We start from the raw sequence: 15103 nt of genomic DNA on the forward strand, positions 1-15103 counted from the left end.
GTAAATATTGTTTCTTTTTATACATAACTGGTGTATTCTGGCATTAGGTATAGATAAAAGATTACTGCTGTGAAATATTAATAATACTATTACTTGTACTTTAGGTAACAGCAGTTCCACCAAAGAGACCGCCTGATGCTGTAATTTCTGATGTTACAACAGCTGATCAGGTAAAGTTTTGTGTTCTTTAGGTGTAGAAGTCTTTGTTTTGTTTGGAGAAAGGAGTGTTAAATGATCTTAACTAATAGTTTAGGTTTTTTGATATACCTTAGGATTTTATACTTGCTTATATATGTTTATGTGTGTATATATATGTGTGTGTTTGTATGTGTAAAGCTAAAATTTCTTCTAGCTTATGACACTGTGTTCAGTGTACTGTGTGAAACATTCTTTTCTTGAGACTGGTGAAATTTTATAATTGTTTATTACAAATTTTGTATAGAAGAAGGAGATGAATGTTTGTACAGGTTCAGGCTTCCTGAAATTTATACCACATGGTGCAAACAAACACATTGTGACCCCAAAAAAAAAAAAGAGAATTGCTTGTGACTCACAGTTTTGAAAAAGTTAAATTTGTAGTAGGGGGAGTCAAGGGAAACCTGAAATACTGGCAGAGACTGTCTGGATATGTTTCTGTTTGTCCACATTCTCACTGGTTCACAGGCATCTGCTTTCCCCAGGCAGAAATATAACCTCCTCTCAAGGTAAACCTGTAGGTGTCAGACAAAGAAGAAAGGAAAGTCTGGAGCTACCAACGTTAGGACACAGAGTGGTGTTTCCAAAATCAACTTAGTCATGGCAGATGGCTGTGGCTTTGGAAGATGGAATTAAAATGTTGAGCATTAGCTGAACTGTGGTAATTGCAATGTCTGCTTAGCCTCTCTCTGATTATATATGGAATAATTAAGTCTCATCCAGATGATTCTTGTGCTTGAAGTCCAAGTTAGCCCTACCCATTTCAGCTGGAAAAAAGAGCCAAGATCAGTGTTTTTGTTTATGTCACTGATGTACTGGCTGCATCCTAAAATTCACAGCATTGGTCTAGGAGGTACTGGTGTCTTATTCTTCTCAATAGGCTTCATTGAAAATTGGCAAGGAGCAGGGAATGGTGTGGGAGTACTTTTCTCCTGGCAGGTGGCTAAATGTGGTGGAAGGTGCTTTCTAGCAGCTGACCCTTTATTAGATGAGATACAGCATCTCTGAAGGATCAGTATTTAGAAGTGTTTATTTTGAATGTTGGAAAGATTCTCCACTGCATGATTATATTGGAATTGATTCCAGACTCATCAATTTTCAGATGGTATTTAGGATTGCCTTGTTCATATGGTAGTTTTAGTTTCTGAGCCTTAAACCCATATGTCTAGAATTGATGTCATGCACAAAATGCTTGAAGTTCATGAGATAAAAGATAGTAATGACACTATAACACACAAGTTGGGAAACTTGCTATTGCAAAACTGATTCTTGAAAATAAAAGAAGTAGCAGAGCCACTTCACTTGCTTTTTTAAAGATCTACTCTGACAGGTAGATATATAAATTATTAGATATATAATTATTCTCTGGTTAGAAGTTAGAGGAGCCACAGCCAGTGGACTTGGATAATCACTTGATAATCACAAGAAGGCTTCTGTGCCGAATTAGTTCAGTAGCATTTTTGTTTCAGTAATGATGACAGAATGGGTGTACAGGAGGGGAGAATGTGTAGCACTCGGGAACTTTATGTATGGATACAGACTTTCATGGGAAGGACAGCTTGGGAAAATATTTTACATTTACCAAGATTTTACATTTGTCTGTCTGTGGAATGACACATAGCTGCCCAATATCTTCTTTAAAAAATGGAAGCTGGCACACAAACTGCTTCAAAATTTCTGAATGTCTTAGTGTTTAAATGAAAAGTGTGTTGCTAAAAATTACTGTTGCCATTCAACTGTTGAATTGATACAGAGTATAAAACAGACTGGAAGAGTCTGTTTGCAGATGGTGTTTGATTTAACTTAAACTGTACTTATGTCCAGTGATGGTTGTGACTCTCAATTTTTATGTTACCACAATTACCTGGCTAAACTGCTCTTCATAATCAGCATTTTTTCCCCTTTTCATATCATAATCATGTAGTAAACCATCTGATAAATAGATTTACATGCATAATTTAGAGATATTTACACACCTGTCTTTCACTGAAGAGAATGACTTTGGTTACCTTGAAAGTTTACTCAGTTCTAACTCTACTGCAGTGGTATTTTTTCAAGAGGAAGAAAGTTGCAGACCAGGTGAAGCACTGCTTAGTGAGGAGGACACTGGGAATGGAGGGCTTAATAACTATTTCTGTCCACCATCGTGTGTTCAGCAGAAGAAAGAGTATAGCCACATATAGTTCCTTGACAGATTTTTGTGCCATGTGACCGTTGACAGAACAAAGTAATCCTTTTGGTTAGTGGTATCAAAGACTAATAGCAAGAGGTATAATATATATTTATCCCTCTCAGATATATACCCATTTCTGAGAAGTTCTTTAAATTCCAGCCAGTGCTTATGAATGAGTTGCAGTACCATGATGTAAGCTGCTTAAAGGTAGAAGTGGCTAAAAAAAAATTAGAAGGATCTGATCTTCTAAAAGCCTTTAAAACTTAAAATTGCATCTTGCTGAAGAAGGATGTGAAATATTTCTTCTGTATTCATGAATTTTTCTGCAAAGAACTAGATGACAATTTTTGCATCTTGCCCTGTAGAGATGTGTGGTGGTATTTTTCTAGCTTGTTCTCTCTCTGTAACCTGAACTTCACTTTACCAGACACACTGCCATAAGTCTTTTGAATTAAATAGACCTTCTGACAGAAGATCAAGTCGTCTAGAGGGTGTTTGACTGTTAGCCATTAGCAAGGAATGTATCATTCAATTTCAACCCTATAGGGAATATTTAATGTAGTTACACAGCTTTTGTCCTGGCAGTTTTCAAACTGGGTGTTTAAATTAATCAATCAAACTGATTTTGCTGAATGGTTGCTAATGCAATGAAAAATAACAGGCAGGCAATGACCTGTATCTCTGGAGAATTTTGTCTGCATATAGCTTTCACTCTCTTTCTAAATGTGTTGATTCCTTGGGAGCTCATTTTCTGACAATACACAAGGTAAGCTTCAGTGCTTATTTAAAGTGGATAATACCTTAACTAATACAAGTCACTTTTGAGGAAGGAAACAAGTAAGGTGTCGAATTTGTAGTGTGATTTGTTTGTTTGCTCATGGAAAAACGCAGTGTTCTGATATTCTACAAGTTTCCTTCCAAAAAACTGTTACCTGTCTTCCAATATCAGAAATAATATTCAGAATACACAGTGTAATGACAACAAATAAACAGCGTAACAGTAGTGCACAGGATGAAATTTTTGACCATGTCATTTCAGTTTTACTGTTCTCTGTTTTCTTTCACCTTTTTCTGAAAGCTACCTGTTTTGTTTGTGATATGGCAAAACTAAAGCTATAGTATTTGGAATTTGCAGGACTTCCAAGTTTTTGTTAATGTCAGCTCATCTCAATAAAACATCTAGTAATTTTACAAGATATTTGCCAGTAGAAAAATTCTCTTTGCTTGCAGCAGTATCATGTATTTCTCCAAAGCATTCTTCTACTCTGAATTCTGACTCTGTGTGCTTGTTACTTATATTAGTAGGGAGAAATAGACATGACAAAAAAGCAAAAAGGCACATTTAGGCAGGTTTTGAGAAACATAGTGTCTCAGCCTGCAATGCTTTTGAACCAGCTGTGTACATGCAACTGTGAACCCTTTAAGACTCTGCAATGCAGTGTCCTGTGAGCTATCACATGTAGATTTCAGCTACAGCTATTTTTCCATGCAGTTTGGAGATCTTGAACACATGGTACTTCTGCTCTGACGCTTCCATGGTCAGGCAGTTCGGCCATTCTTGCTTTCAAGAATTTTTAAATACTTTAGAGCTGATGAAGCTGAGCTTAATACTGGTCGGTCAAAGTAGCTTATTTATATCCTGTCATTTTAAAGTTGCTTTTATTTGGAAAACTATGATAGTGTTTTAAGTATTACAGATATCTAAAAAGATAAAAATTCCAAATAAAGGTTGTGAGTTTTGTAGTCTTAATCTGCTTGGTGTGCAATGTTTAATGATACAGTTTTCAGTGATGCTGGCATGAATGGTGTATTTGTTTCCCTCTTCTTCAGGAACACCTTCCACATGCGAGGAAAAAGCTGTAGACATCAATTGAGACAGTGTAGGAAGTTAGTTTTCCTGTTATTTATTGCAACAAGTTATATTCGGAGTAGTAATGAGAGGAAAATAATCTCATGGTTAGAGAGTGGTTGGAACTGCAGTTGTTTCGCAATGGATTTTCTGTACTTTGGTCTGTGCGCCACTGTCACCCACATATCCCAAGCACTCAGGCATGGGTGCTCCTTAATCGGTGACTGGTAGAAGAGGATTAGACAATAGAATTTGGAATTTGGGAATAGGACTAGCTGGAGGATGTCTGAGCATCACAGGCTGAAATTGAAATCCACAGAGGCTGTATTCTGAGCTTGTAAACTGTACATCAGAAATATGAGGTGCTTTAAAAAGCTAGGCCTTCAAATTTACCATTGGAGAGCTGGAATTTGTTTCTGCTGCTTGGCGGTTACAACCTTTTCTCCTTGTAGTTTCTAATCTATAAAGCAAGAATGTTTATAAATGTTTGAGGCAATGTAATTGTACAGAGAATGATTAAAGTAGTGGCATACAGCATCAGGTGGTAATTTTTCTGGATGTGGTACAGTTAGCAGCATAAAAAAGAGACGTATATATACACTATATAAGTGAATATTATTCTTTACTCATTCAGAGATTTTGAGAGAGATTCAGTAAATCATACCTAGACTAATCTAAAAACTATGTAAAACCTTCTGTTCCAGGTATAAATCTAGCATTGATTGACAGGTTATGAAGCAATTGCTGGTTTTTAGTGCATTGGGTTTTTTTCAAACATAGAATTATTTTTGTTTTCTCTGAAAGAGGAGGAAACAATTGGCCCCTGTCCTGTTTGAAGTAGTGTTATCAGCATCCTGTGATTAAGACTGCAGGAGTCACCTTCCCTTCCTGAGTCATTCTCAGTCCTGCAGTCCTGCTCATACTGCAGCTACCTGAGTTTAGTTTTTCACTGTGTCAAATTCAGTTTAAAATTACAGTTCCTAATGTAACTGGAGGCAGTTGTGAAAACAATTATGCAGAAATCTAATTTGTTGTCAGAGAGTGGACTTTACAATAAAAACTTACTAAGAAGAATTTTTGGAATGAAAGAGGATCGTGGGAAGCATTTAATGAATGCTTAATGAATTATTAAGCTGAAATCTACTGTGAAATGTTTTCTGCCTGTTTCCAGTAGGTCCATTATTACGAGGCTTTACTTTACGCCTGTGAATGGTGTGATAAGACCCTTCCAAGCTTCTGTGTAGCTCAAATGTGAATCCTTACCTGTGGAAAGCCATCTTTTATTCTGCAGTCTTCATATGTGTTTTAATCCTAAGCGTATGTAAATATTTGTGTTTTAGACAATTTAGCAAATTGTCGTGGGGTGACAGCCTTTATCCCAATATCGTGTGTTGTGTCTGGCAGCTGCGCCTTCTCCTCCCTCGGCCGTCTTGCCGCAGCGGCGGGGCGGGGAGGGAGGGGTGTGAGTGTGACCGGGCACCTTGGCTTTTGCTTTTGGCGGCTTGGCTGGCTTGCTTGCTTGCTTGCTCCTGCCTCGGCTGCTGGCTGCTTTTTTGCCGCTTTCTGCTTTCTACGCTGGTTTTTTTTCCTTTTTCTTTCTTACCCTCCCCCGAAGATATTGGACCGGCTCCGGACCTGACCTGGGACGTCCAGGACCCCCGGAGTCTGCGAGAGAAGCTCAGCGCCCTCCACAGCACTGCCTGGTTTTCTTTTCTTTTCTTGTGTTGGGGAGTGTTCTTTTGTTATTTGTTAATAAATAGGTTTTGTTTTCCACTGTGCTCCTCCGAGGAATTCCTTCCCGAACCCGGTATTGGGGGAGGGATGGTTGGAGGTTTTTTTTTTTTAGGGAGCTCCCTTTTGGAGATTTCCCCTAATTTGTCCTAAACCAGGACACAAATGATGAAGGAAGAAACAGGAAGACCCAGATCAATACCTGTCTGTCAGCCTGGTGTCAGTGGTGTAATTTTGTCTTTATCAATCATGGGTCAGTTTGCACAACAGCAGGCCTACTGTCAGCAAGTGGGGTACACCTAGTCTCGAAGGCATAGAAGATCTTTGCACAGGATTAAGCAGGGCTCATTAAATGAGTTTTAAACTAGATTTCAAGCAGGAAAGAGATAAAACCAGGCTCACTAGGGACAAGAATGAGGGCAGAATGACAGTATTTGAGGGAAGATGTCTCAGTGGAGATGGAATCCATGTGTCAGAAGAGACAGAAGAGTTATTGATGTGTTAGAAAACATGGAAGCACTTGAGAGCACATTGTAGGAATTATGTCTTCATACCCACAAAAAGGTGGTGGGATCGGTGGCCCAAGTGCATCTACACCAATGCACACAGCATGGGCAACAAAAAGGAGAAAACAGAAGCTGTTGTGCAACAGGAAAGGTATGACATAGTTCCCATCAAAATATGGTTGTAGAACAAATTCTGATTTATATCCTGTTCTGTAAAGACTGTAGTACAGCGTTGCCTAAAGGTGTGTAAATTTAAGTGAATTTCAGGCAATAGCACAAAAGAGCCTCCTGAGAGATTTGGTGATTTTTTTTTTTCCTATTTATAGCATAAATAATTTAATTCATGATAGAGAAAATGATGTTATGCAGGTTCACAAATATGACAGAAGAAAAAGTACTAAACAAGAAAGGATAATAAAACCAAACAAAGGGATGTGAAGTCTTTGCTGAGATTTGATAACCTGTCTGTTGTTTGTTTAAAAGTTTCAGTATACATAAATGGTACTCCCAGAACTATTATATAGTTAATTGTTTGTAATAGTAATTACTTTGAAAGTTTGTTATTAATGTCAAGTTTTATATAACCTTCAGTCCTTTGTGTTTATTCTTGTTGGGAAGATCAGAATATAATTGTTTAATCATGGCAATTTTGACAAATATTTGAGGGCTTATATTATGGTAAAATTTTGTGTATTAAGGTAATAAAAGACAAGGTATGAGTCTGGCATTCAGTTTGTTTTGACAAGTTAGTATTACTTACCAACTTTGTGTCCTCCCCTTGTCTATACATGTCTTAGTAAAGGCTGTAAAAATTGTTAATCCATTTGAAGTTCCCCACAATGAAGAAATTTGTTTATTTTAATTAAGAGAGGCACATGGTTAAGGGAAAGGCTTCTTGCATATTTGTCGTCGTACTGAAAAGTGACTAATGTTTTGTGAGGTCTGTGTCGGAATATGTAAGTTGATACTAAATTTGAAAAACATTTGATATGGACAAACAGAAAATGCATGAACAGTGCAGGTTGGGGAAGTTTTATGTACAGTGAATTACTTAAGTACTGTGCTAAATTTGAGCCCTTGAAGCATCAACACTGCCATTTTAACTGCAAATTTTCACTGTTCTTGATGTGAATGAGAGCCCATGGCACATGCAGATGAGATTGTTGATGTTTTCTTCACAAGATGGCTTGACTACTTTTTGTCTTAAATAATCTGTAAAAGCATACATACACACATGTCCGTGTCCATATATACATGTATTCACATATACACATCTTTCCTTGGTAAGATAAGCTTTTGGGTAGAGGTCTTTTTCTGCTCAGTTAGAAGGGAGAATACGTGGATAGTTGGTTTCCTTTTTCATCAGCTTTACCACTGACCTTAATTACAGTCTGCAGGAAGCAGTTCTGTTTTCATGTTGACTGTAGTTTATATAATGAAGATTTACCAAATATTGTGGTAAATGCAATTTATTGGCAGACCTGATTTGGCTGCACTGAATCTGAAAAAAGTTTCATTGTTGCCTGTATTTTTTTTTCAGTTCTGCCTCAGTTTTTTCCAGCTGTGACCAGGGTCACTGTTGTTACTGAAAATACAAAAATACAAGTATAATTTGCCAGATTAATATGTCAGAATTTTAGTTAAATACATTGTCCACATTTAATTCTCTGAACCCAGTTGTTTTCTAACTGCTACATTTATTTTGTTAGCAAAGCACAAGTATTTTTTCTCCCGTAAATTTGAAAACCATTTGGTACAAGTATTGTCTCCCAAGTAGAGCTTATTATCACTCTAAATAAATGGTTAGATCTTATTACAGTTTTAGTAAGCAACAGCTGCATAGCTAGATTTGAGTTTTGGGCTTAACACAGAAATTTGTCTTTTTTCTTATGATCCATAAATTGAATTTTCCAGTACTGGAACTAAATGTTATTTAGCTAGAATTAAAATTTATTGCAACAGCTCTTTTGTGAAAACAGCTTCCTGACAACTTTTGTAAAAATTCAAATTAATTGAAGAATGACAGTGAGACCCTAGAGTTTTAATTTAGCTGTGAAGTTGCTTAATTATTTAATAATTTAGTATCTGGAACTTTTTCTTGAGTAGCAATTTGCTGTTAGATTTCAAACTCTTTTGAAAAAAAACTTGAGTAATGAAGAGAGATAGCCTATTTCATAGAATTCTGATGAAGAATTCTCTTTAGATTGTCAGATTTAAATTTACTTGTGTGAAAAGACAGTATGGGTCTGTCTCTCACTAAAAATGTATTTCATAGTGTTCTAACTTTTACATATTCAGGAAATTATTTGCCCTCTCTTTGGTCTTTGTCAGGATCCCAAACACAGACCCAGCTGAACTTCAGTCTTACACTAGTATTAAATTTCCAGTCTTCATTATTTTCCCAAGAAATTATGCAATTAATTAGAAGATAATTAAAAAAAAAAAAAAAGAAAAGAATGAAAATATAATAAATGTGTGTTTTTGGCAAAGATAAAGCTACAGTTAGAAATTCCAGATCAACTGTTGTCTTTTTTTTTTCTCTGAAAGGAGAAGCGTTTTGAAAACAGTAAACAAATATGTAAAGAGCCACAGAGAGATATTAGCTTACTGTTTGCCTTTCTAAGAATTTGCATGCTAATGCTATAGTGCAGTTTATGATTCTCTTCTTGCTGTTTTTAGTGTCTGGTTCCAGCTCTCACAGAAACCAGAGACTAGGTCTTTACATTCCACCTTAACGCAGGCTCAAAACACTTGCTGTATTGATGAAAATTGCTATGAGAAATAACAGAGAGGTAGAGCATAGTCTTAAAGCTGTAGATAGGAGGAGAAATGACCCAAATATTAACAGATTAAAAATGAAAACAGGTGCATTATGGTTTAGAAAGATAACAAGGGTTCAGATCTTTCTAGTTACACTGTCTGCTTCAGACTTGGTAGAAAAACAGTGTTAGGCATATATTGGAAAATTCTTCCTTTTGGGAATCTTTTTTCTTTATCCTTCTCTTTGAAAAATCCGCTGTCTTCTTTCCTCCAAACAGAATTAGTACAGTTTACAATCATTCAAATAAATACATACCATTTTTTTATTGTCCTAGTTCAAAATGCTGGGAAAAATTTTTTACTGACTGTGTGTTCTAAAGGCCAGTAATGTGCTTGACTAAAATACAATTTGTTTTCAGTTTAGAAGCTTTTTTCAATTAAATCTGTGTTCAATTTGTATATGTCATCATAATTAAGCTGCTGAATTCTTGGAATCTTCATTAGTTAATGTAATATACTGGTTTTCACTGTACTTCTGAGAAATTTTTATTAGGGAGTACTCTGCTATCATTTAGTCACTGGATTTCACTGTAATCTGCTGACCAGAGAAGAAGGTTTTATTTCAGAAATAGCAGAGGTTGGCTTTTGATATCTCTCATAATATGGACTGCTGGCTGCTCTGCATGTACAGCAAATAAAGATTTGATAATGAAAATGCTGAAGCTACACAGGGAGAGAAACCTGAAGTACCATAGCCATATTCTTCATCGCTTCTCAGGTTTATTCACATTCATAGTATATAAAACACACTACATCTGAGTTTCTCTACTTTTTTTTAGTAACAAAAGAGACTATTTAACATGAGCAAAAGCCTTCTAGAAAGCTTAGAGTGTTACTTTGGGGTATTGTTTGTTTTTGATACTGGGATCAGCTACCCATGAATCTGCTATGAGAGAAGTATATCATAATTTAAAAGGAAAAAAAGGGTATTTCTGATCCCTGTAAGATGAATCTGTTGTTGGAAAAACCTGATACTGTGTTTGTATGTTGTTAAAAGAATTCATATATATACTTCTGTTTTACACTGTGGATAAATTTGTCAAAGACAACAATAATAATTAGTTTCTATTTTACATGCCTTGTTGTAGACTATATTGTGTAAGGACTAGTAAAATAGATTGTGATGTGTTTCTTAAGCTGTCATGAATTTCCGTGTGACTTCTGCTTGTTCTGACTCCTTCTCTGTTTCTACAGGCTGCCTTGTATCGGCTGAGTGGGGATTGGAATCCTTTACATGTGGATCCAAGTTTTGCTGCTCTTGGAGGTGAGCTGATGGGAATACCATTGTGTTAATATTTGAATGAAGGGTAATGTAAATGTATTTTTAATTTATTTTTCATGATGTACATCTTCAACCACCTGGAAAAAGTAGTGCTTGTTTCATAGCTGTTCTTAGAGTCAGCAATTAAATAACTTCAAAGTTCTGCATGACACTTTAGTTTGAAAAATGGGGAATGGTGCTTGAACTTTACTTACAATGGAAACATACTTTCTAACCTGTTTTCCTTTAGATCTTCTTTATTGCCACTGTCCTGTTTTTACAGTGTCTGTTTCATAAGCAGAAATAATTGACTGTCAAAGTTTCTGAAGGAATCCCATAAATTCTCTAATATGTAGTTCTTTCCATCTGAATAATTTTGAGATTATGTGGGTCTCAGTGGAATTTTTTGTTCTTCAGTGTAGCCTTCTCTATCCCAATAAATCCAGCAGGGCAGGAAAAGAGCGAGCTTGTAAGCACTTTTTTCCTCTAAGATTACTTAACTACACCTCTTGCTAGTGCATTAGCTTGTTAATTTACATAATTCTACATGCCAAAGCACCAGATCACAGACTGCACTAATTCTTGAAGAGATGCAGTTAATGAAAAAGGATGTTTTCTTGAAATCGTGTTCTAAAGTTATTTTTTTGGACATATTTTCAGGCCTTGTAAGTAGTATAGTTTGATTACTCTGCGCAGGCAGCAATTTGATTTACTTAAGAAATTTTCCTGAATATGCATGGTATCATCATAAACTTTACATGAGACTACTGATCTGTAATAATAAGTCTGCAGTTTCCTGATGAATTCCTTTTTAATATGCAAGTATCACTGTATGGGGTTTTTATCAAGATAAATAGAGCAGAGCTATGCTTCCTTGTTCAGATCACACTTAACGTACATTCACAAATTATCTTTCATAAATGCATACTAATTGGTTTGTTAACTCAGTTTTGTATAATTCTATGTAAATTTGTGTTCATAAGTAATGAATGTCAAATACTAGAGTCCAAGAAGAGATTTCCCTGGTTTGTTAAAGCATTCTATATGTTTATGATGTTGGTTTGTTAATGATCGTGATGGAGATGAAAAATACATGTTTATAACTGAAAACCCATTGCTTGGAATAATAATGATGATAATACTTTAAAAACCTAACAAAATAAGAGTAGTAGAAATCTTCTACCTGCTCACATAAAGAGCATTGGCACATAGACAGGGAAAATGAAATTAATACTGTAGATAAGATGTCCTTTTGTCTCAACGTAAAACTGCCACGCTGGATTTTGGAACTATGAAAGTACGCTACCTATACTAAATGCAAGTACTATCAAAGAAGAAATGACTGTAGAGATAGCCCACAAATTTTTTTTCTAGATGTGCAAATGTTTTTTTTTCTTCAGCTCTAATCACACACCTACTTGTCTTGTAACAATCTCTGTGGATACTCTTCTTTACTGGATCTCACCAGTGTGCATGGGAAGCAAGCATTCAGCATAATGCATTCAGGTCATTCCTGGATTATTGTTAAGACTTCCTGTGGATAATGTTTCAGAAGACATAAACTACATGAAAACAGCTGTTTATATTCTTGTGCCTTTATTCCTGTATCTTGTGTTTCCAGATACTAGAAAGCAATATTTACTTTGATTTGTTTCAGTCTAGATACAAAGTAACGGAATTTAGCTCACAGAATTTTTCTTTGAGTATGCATTAGTTTTATAAAGAAAATACTGGGAAAAATAAGATTGTGTATATTTGGCTGTTTCTGAGTTCTGAATAGAGTGGGTGGTTTCTGGTTCTTGCATACTGAATTGAATTGAGTTTTTAAAGAGCTAGATGTCACTATAACATTCTGAATTAGAGATACTGAAAACTGATGGTGTTACAATAGTGCAACTTTGTGCTTTCAGAACAGTGTCCATTGTTTTAATGTTTTAATATTAATTAAATTAATATTAAATATTACTTTTAATAATTAAAATTGATGTTAAATTAAAATTAATATTAATTGCAATAAATTATTTTGTGGGAAAGAAATGACAAAGTGGCCAGGCTGGAATACTTACAGTGAGAAAACAGACTCATATTCCTTTAAGCCCGTTCTGTCTTGTCTTCTGATGTAATGTGACAAAATTTCTTTTTCTCACCCATAATTCTGCTAGCCTTGTCTTTCTTTTGGTCTCATAATTCCCTTCCTTCCCAGCATTGAATCTTCCATGGCTTAACTTCAGCATGTTGCTAGTTGCCACACAGCCACTTGCTCATTCCTTACCTCTCTCCTCCCTGTTTTTCCCTTCCCTTTCCTCTCCCATCCCCACTCCTGGTGGGATGGAGAGTAGAGTTGCAGAGAAAAAAAGGTAAAACTTGTGGGTTTAATAACTAAAAGTAAAATATTATAGTAATAATCCTAATGCTGCTGCTACTACTACAAATAATAATGAAAAGGACAGAGAGGAAGTGAAGAGTAAAACCTGAGAGAAACAAATGCATGACACATTTGCTTATCACCTGCTAACCGATGCCAAACCCATCCCTGAGCCAGGATCAGTAGCTCCTGGCCAGCTTCCCCCAGCTTCTGTCCTGAGCATGAGGTTCTGCCACCTCTTTGGTGGCAGATCATAGGTCATGGAGGAGTGTTTGGCATATGTTAGACAGTGCTTAGCAGGAGCTGAAACATCAGTGTATTATCAGCATTACTGTCACACTAAATTCAGAGCACAGCACTGTACAAGTTACTAGAGAAGAAAATTCAATGTAGCCCAGCCAAAGCTAGGATGGTGTCCTTGTGGCTTCTTTGTTTTTGTCTTGATTGTGGTTTCTTTTCTTTTCTTTTACATCTTCCATGTAAACATCTTTCTTCCTCTGCTAGACTTTCTCCTGTCTCCTCTTTTTTTGTTTGCTTTGTTTGCTTTCCTTCCAGCTGTTGTCCCTTGGGAGAACATTTTGTGCTGTGTAGATGCAATGAGTAGTTGTTAAGAGCTCAAGAAAAACAGACTCTGGCAGACAAGAGTAGCATATAAGTTCTGGGCAAAGCAACTAGTTTCAGTGCCAAAGCTGGACAGCTCTGTCTAGATTCCATGGGCTGTTGCAAGTGTGATCAATTACTGTTTACCTGCCTTGTCAGGTCAGAACAACCTGTTAAAGGAATCAGAATAAACAAGCAGCATCTTTATAACTTAACAGTTGCACTTTAGCAAATCTCAGGCCAATTATCAAAGATTTTATTTTGTCAGATTTTGACAGTACTGGAAAAAGATGCAACACTAATATAAAGCTTATCCTCTGCCGAGGTTGAGCTCCTGCTTTAAAGCATAGGAGTTTGAGGAAACTTGACAAAAATGTCGGTATAAGAAAAACAGAAAAACACTGCAAGTTTTCTTTTTTTTTTTTTTTTTTTTTTCTTTCTTTCTAGATAAGGTAAATTAATCCTAAACCAGGCATTGTATTAGAAAACTTTGGCCAACCATGAATAGGAATTCAAAACAGGAAGTATCAAATTATATTAGTATTGCCACTTTTTAATGATTACAATACCTCTTACCCGTAATGTACATGCTTACATTTAACTGCGTGTCTGGTGTGCCTATGCATGCATACTAAAACAGACAATCTCCTTATTTTTCATTTTGTCATCTCTACAGACAGGGACTAATTCTGCTTCTGAGTCTCAAGGAGCACAGGCAGTGCTAAGAGTGCAGCTTGTCACTGAGCGCTTTCCTTTGCCCAAAAGTAGAGAAATTCATAAATAGTAACAGACACTTTTTCATTGAGATAAATTAGTTAAAAAGAAAAAAATATTAAGAACACTAATGGAGGAAAATGCTGAATAAGGTATAGCTATTTATAGAAGCTGTATTCAAGGTCCTAATATTAAAAATGCTAAAATGTTACCTCTTTAAATAGGATTTAAGAAGCCTATACTTCATGGACTATGCACCTTTGGGTTTGCTGCTAGGAACGTTTTGAAGCAGTTTGCAAATAATGATGTGAACAGATTCAAGGCAATCAAGGTCTGTGTGTTCATTCTTTGCAGTAAATTTCCTGGATTTTTCTGTTTTAGTGCCACAAGAAATCTTAAGTGTGGGGGAAATCTTTCATGATGTCTTAATGCCAGAATTGCTTTTACTTACAGCTGCATGCTTTTTAATGCATCTGTCTTGTATGTTTGCTTAAATATTTAGGCTTTCTGCATTGATAGTTGACTTAATTTTCCTCTTTTTTTCATTTCAGTAGAGCCAATGTGTTTAAGCTTTGCATTTACATATAGCAGACATATATTTTCGCAACCCCACTTTTTTTTCCTATTTTTTTGCTTTTAGGTTCGGTTTGCAAAGCCAGTCTATCCAGGGGAAACTTTGCAAACAGAAATGTGGAAGGAAGGAAATAGAATCCATTTTCAGACCAAGGTCAGAACAATCTCTTCACTGTGGGCTTCACAGAAAGATGTATTGGTTAAAACACTGGGGATATGAGGGGAGCAAGAAAAGATGACTCATTAAGCAGCACACTGTTAGCAAAGTCTTTGTAAAGAAATGAAGTAAAGAGATGAAAAGTCTTACTTGTTTTAT

General features: G+C 36.0%; 1 protein-coding gene across 3 annotated transcripts in view; it reads left to right on the plus strand.

The window, feature by feature from the left end:
* HSD17B4 (hydroxysteroid 17-beta dehydrogenase 4) overlaps nt 1-15103 on the plus strand; it is a 94847-nt gene that overhangs the window by 30628 nt on the left and 49116 nt on the right. For all 3 annotated transcript variants that reach the window (XM_041398406.1, XM_041398404.1, XM_041398405.1), the window contains 4 exons: nt 105-170; nt 10469-10538; nt 14439-14545; nt 14855-14941. In XM_041398406.1, coding sequence (XP_041254340.1) covers nt 105-170; nt 10469-10538; nt 14439-14545; nt 14855-14941 — 330 coding nt within the window. The remainder of the gene's footprint in view (nt 1-104; nt 171-10468; nt 10539-14438; nt 14546-14854; nt 14942-15103) is intronic.

The sequence above is a fragment of the Onychostruthus taczanowskii genome, unplaced genomic scaffold (genome assembly GCF_017590055.1).
Source record: "Onychostruthus taczanowskii isolate IOZ18803 unplaced genomic scaffold, ASM1759005v1 scaffold147, whole genome shotgun sequence".
In the NCBI taxonomy this organism is placed as follows: Eukaryota; Metazoa; Chordata; class Aves; order Passeriformes; family Passeridae; genus Onychostruthus; species Onychostruthus taczanowskii.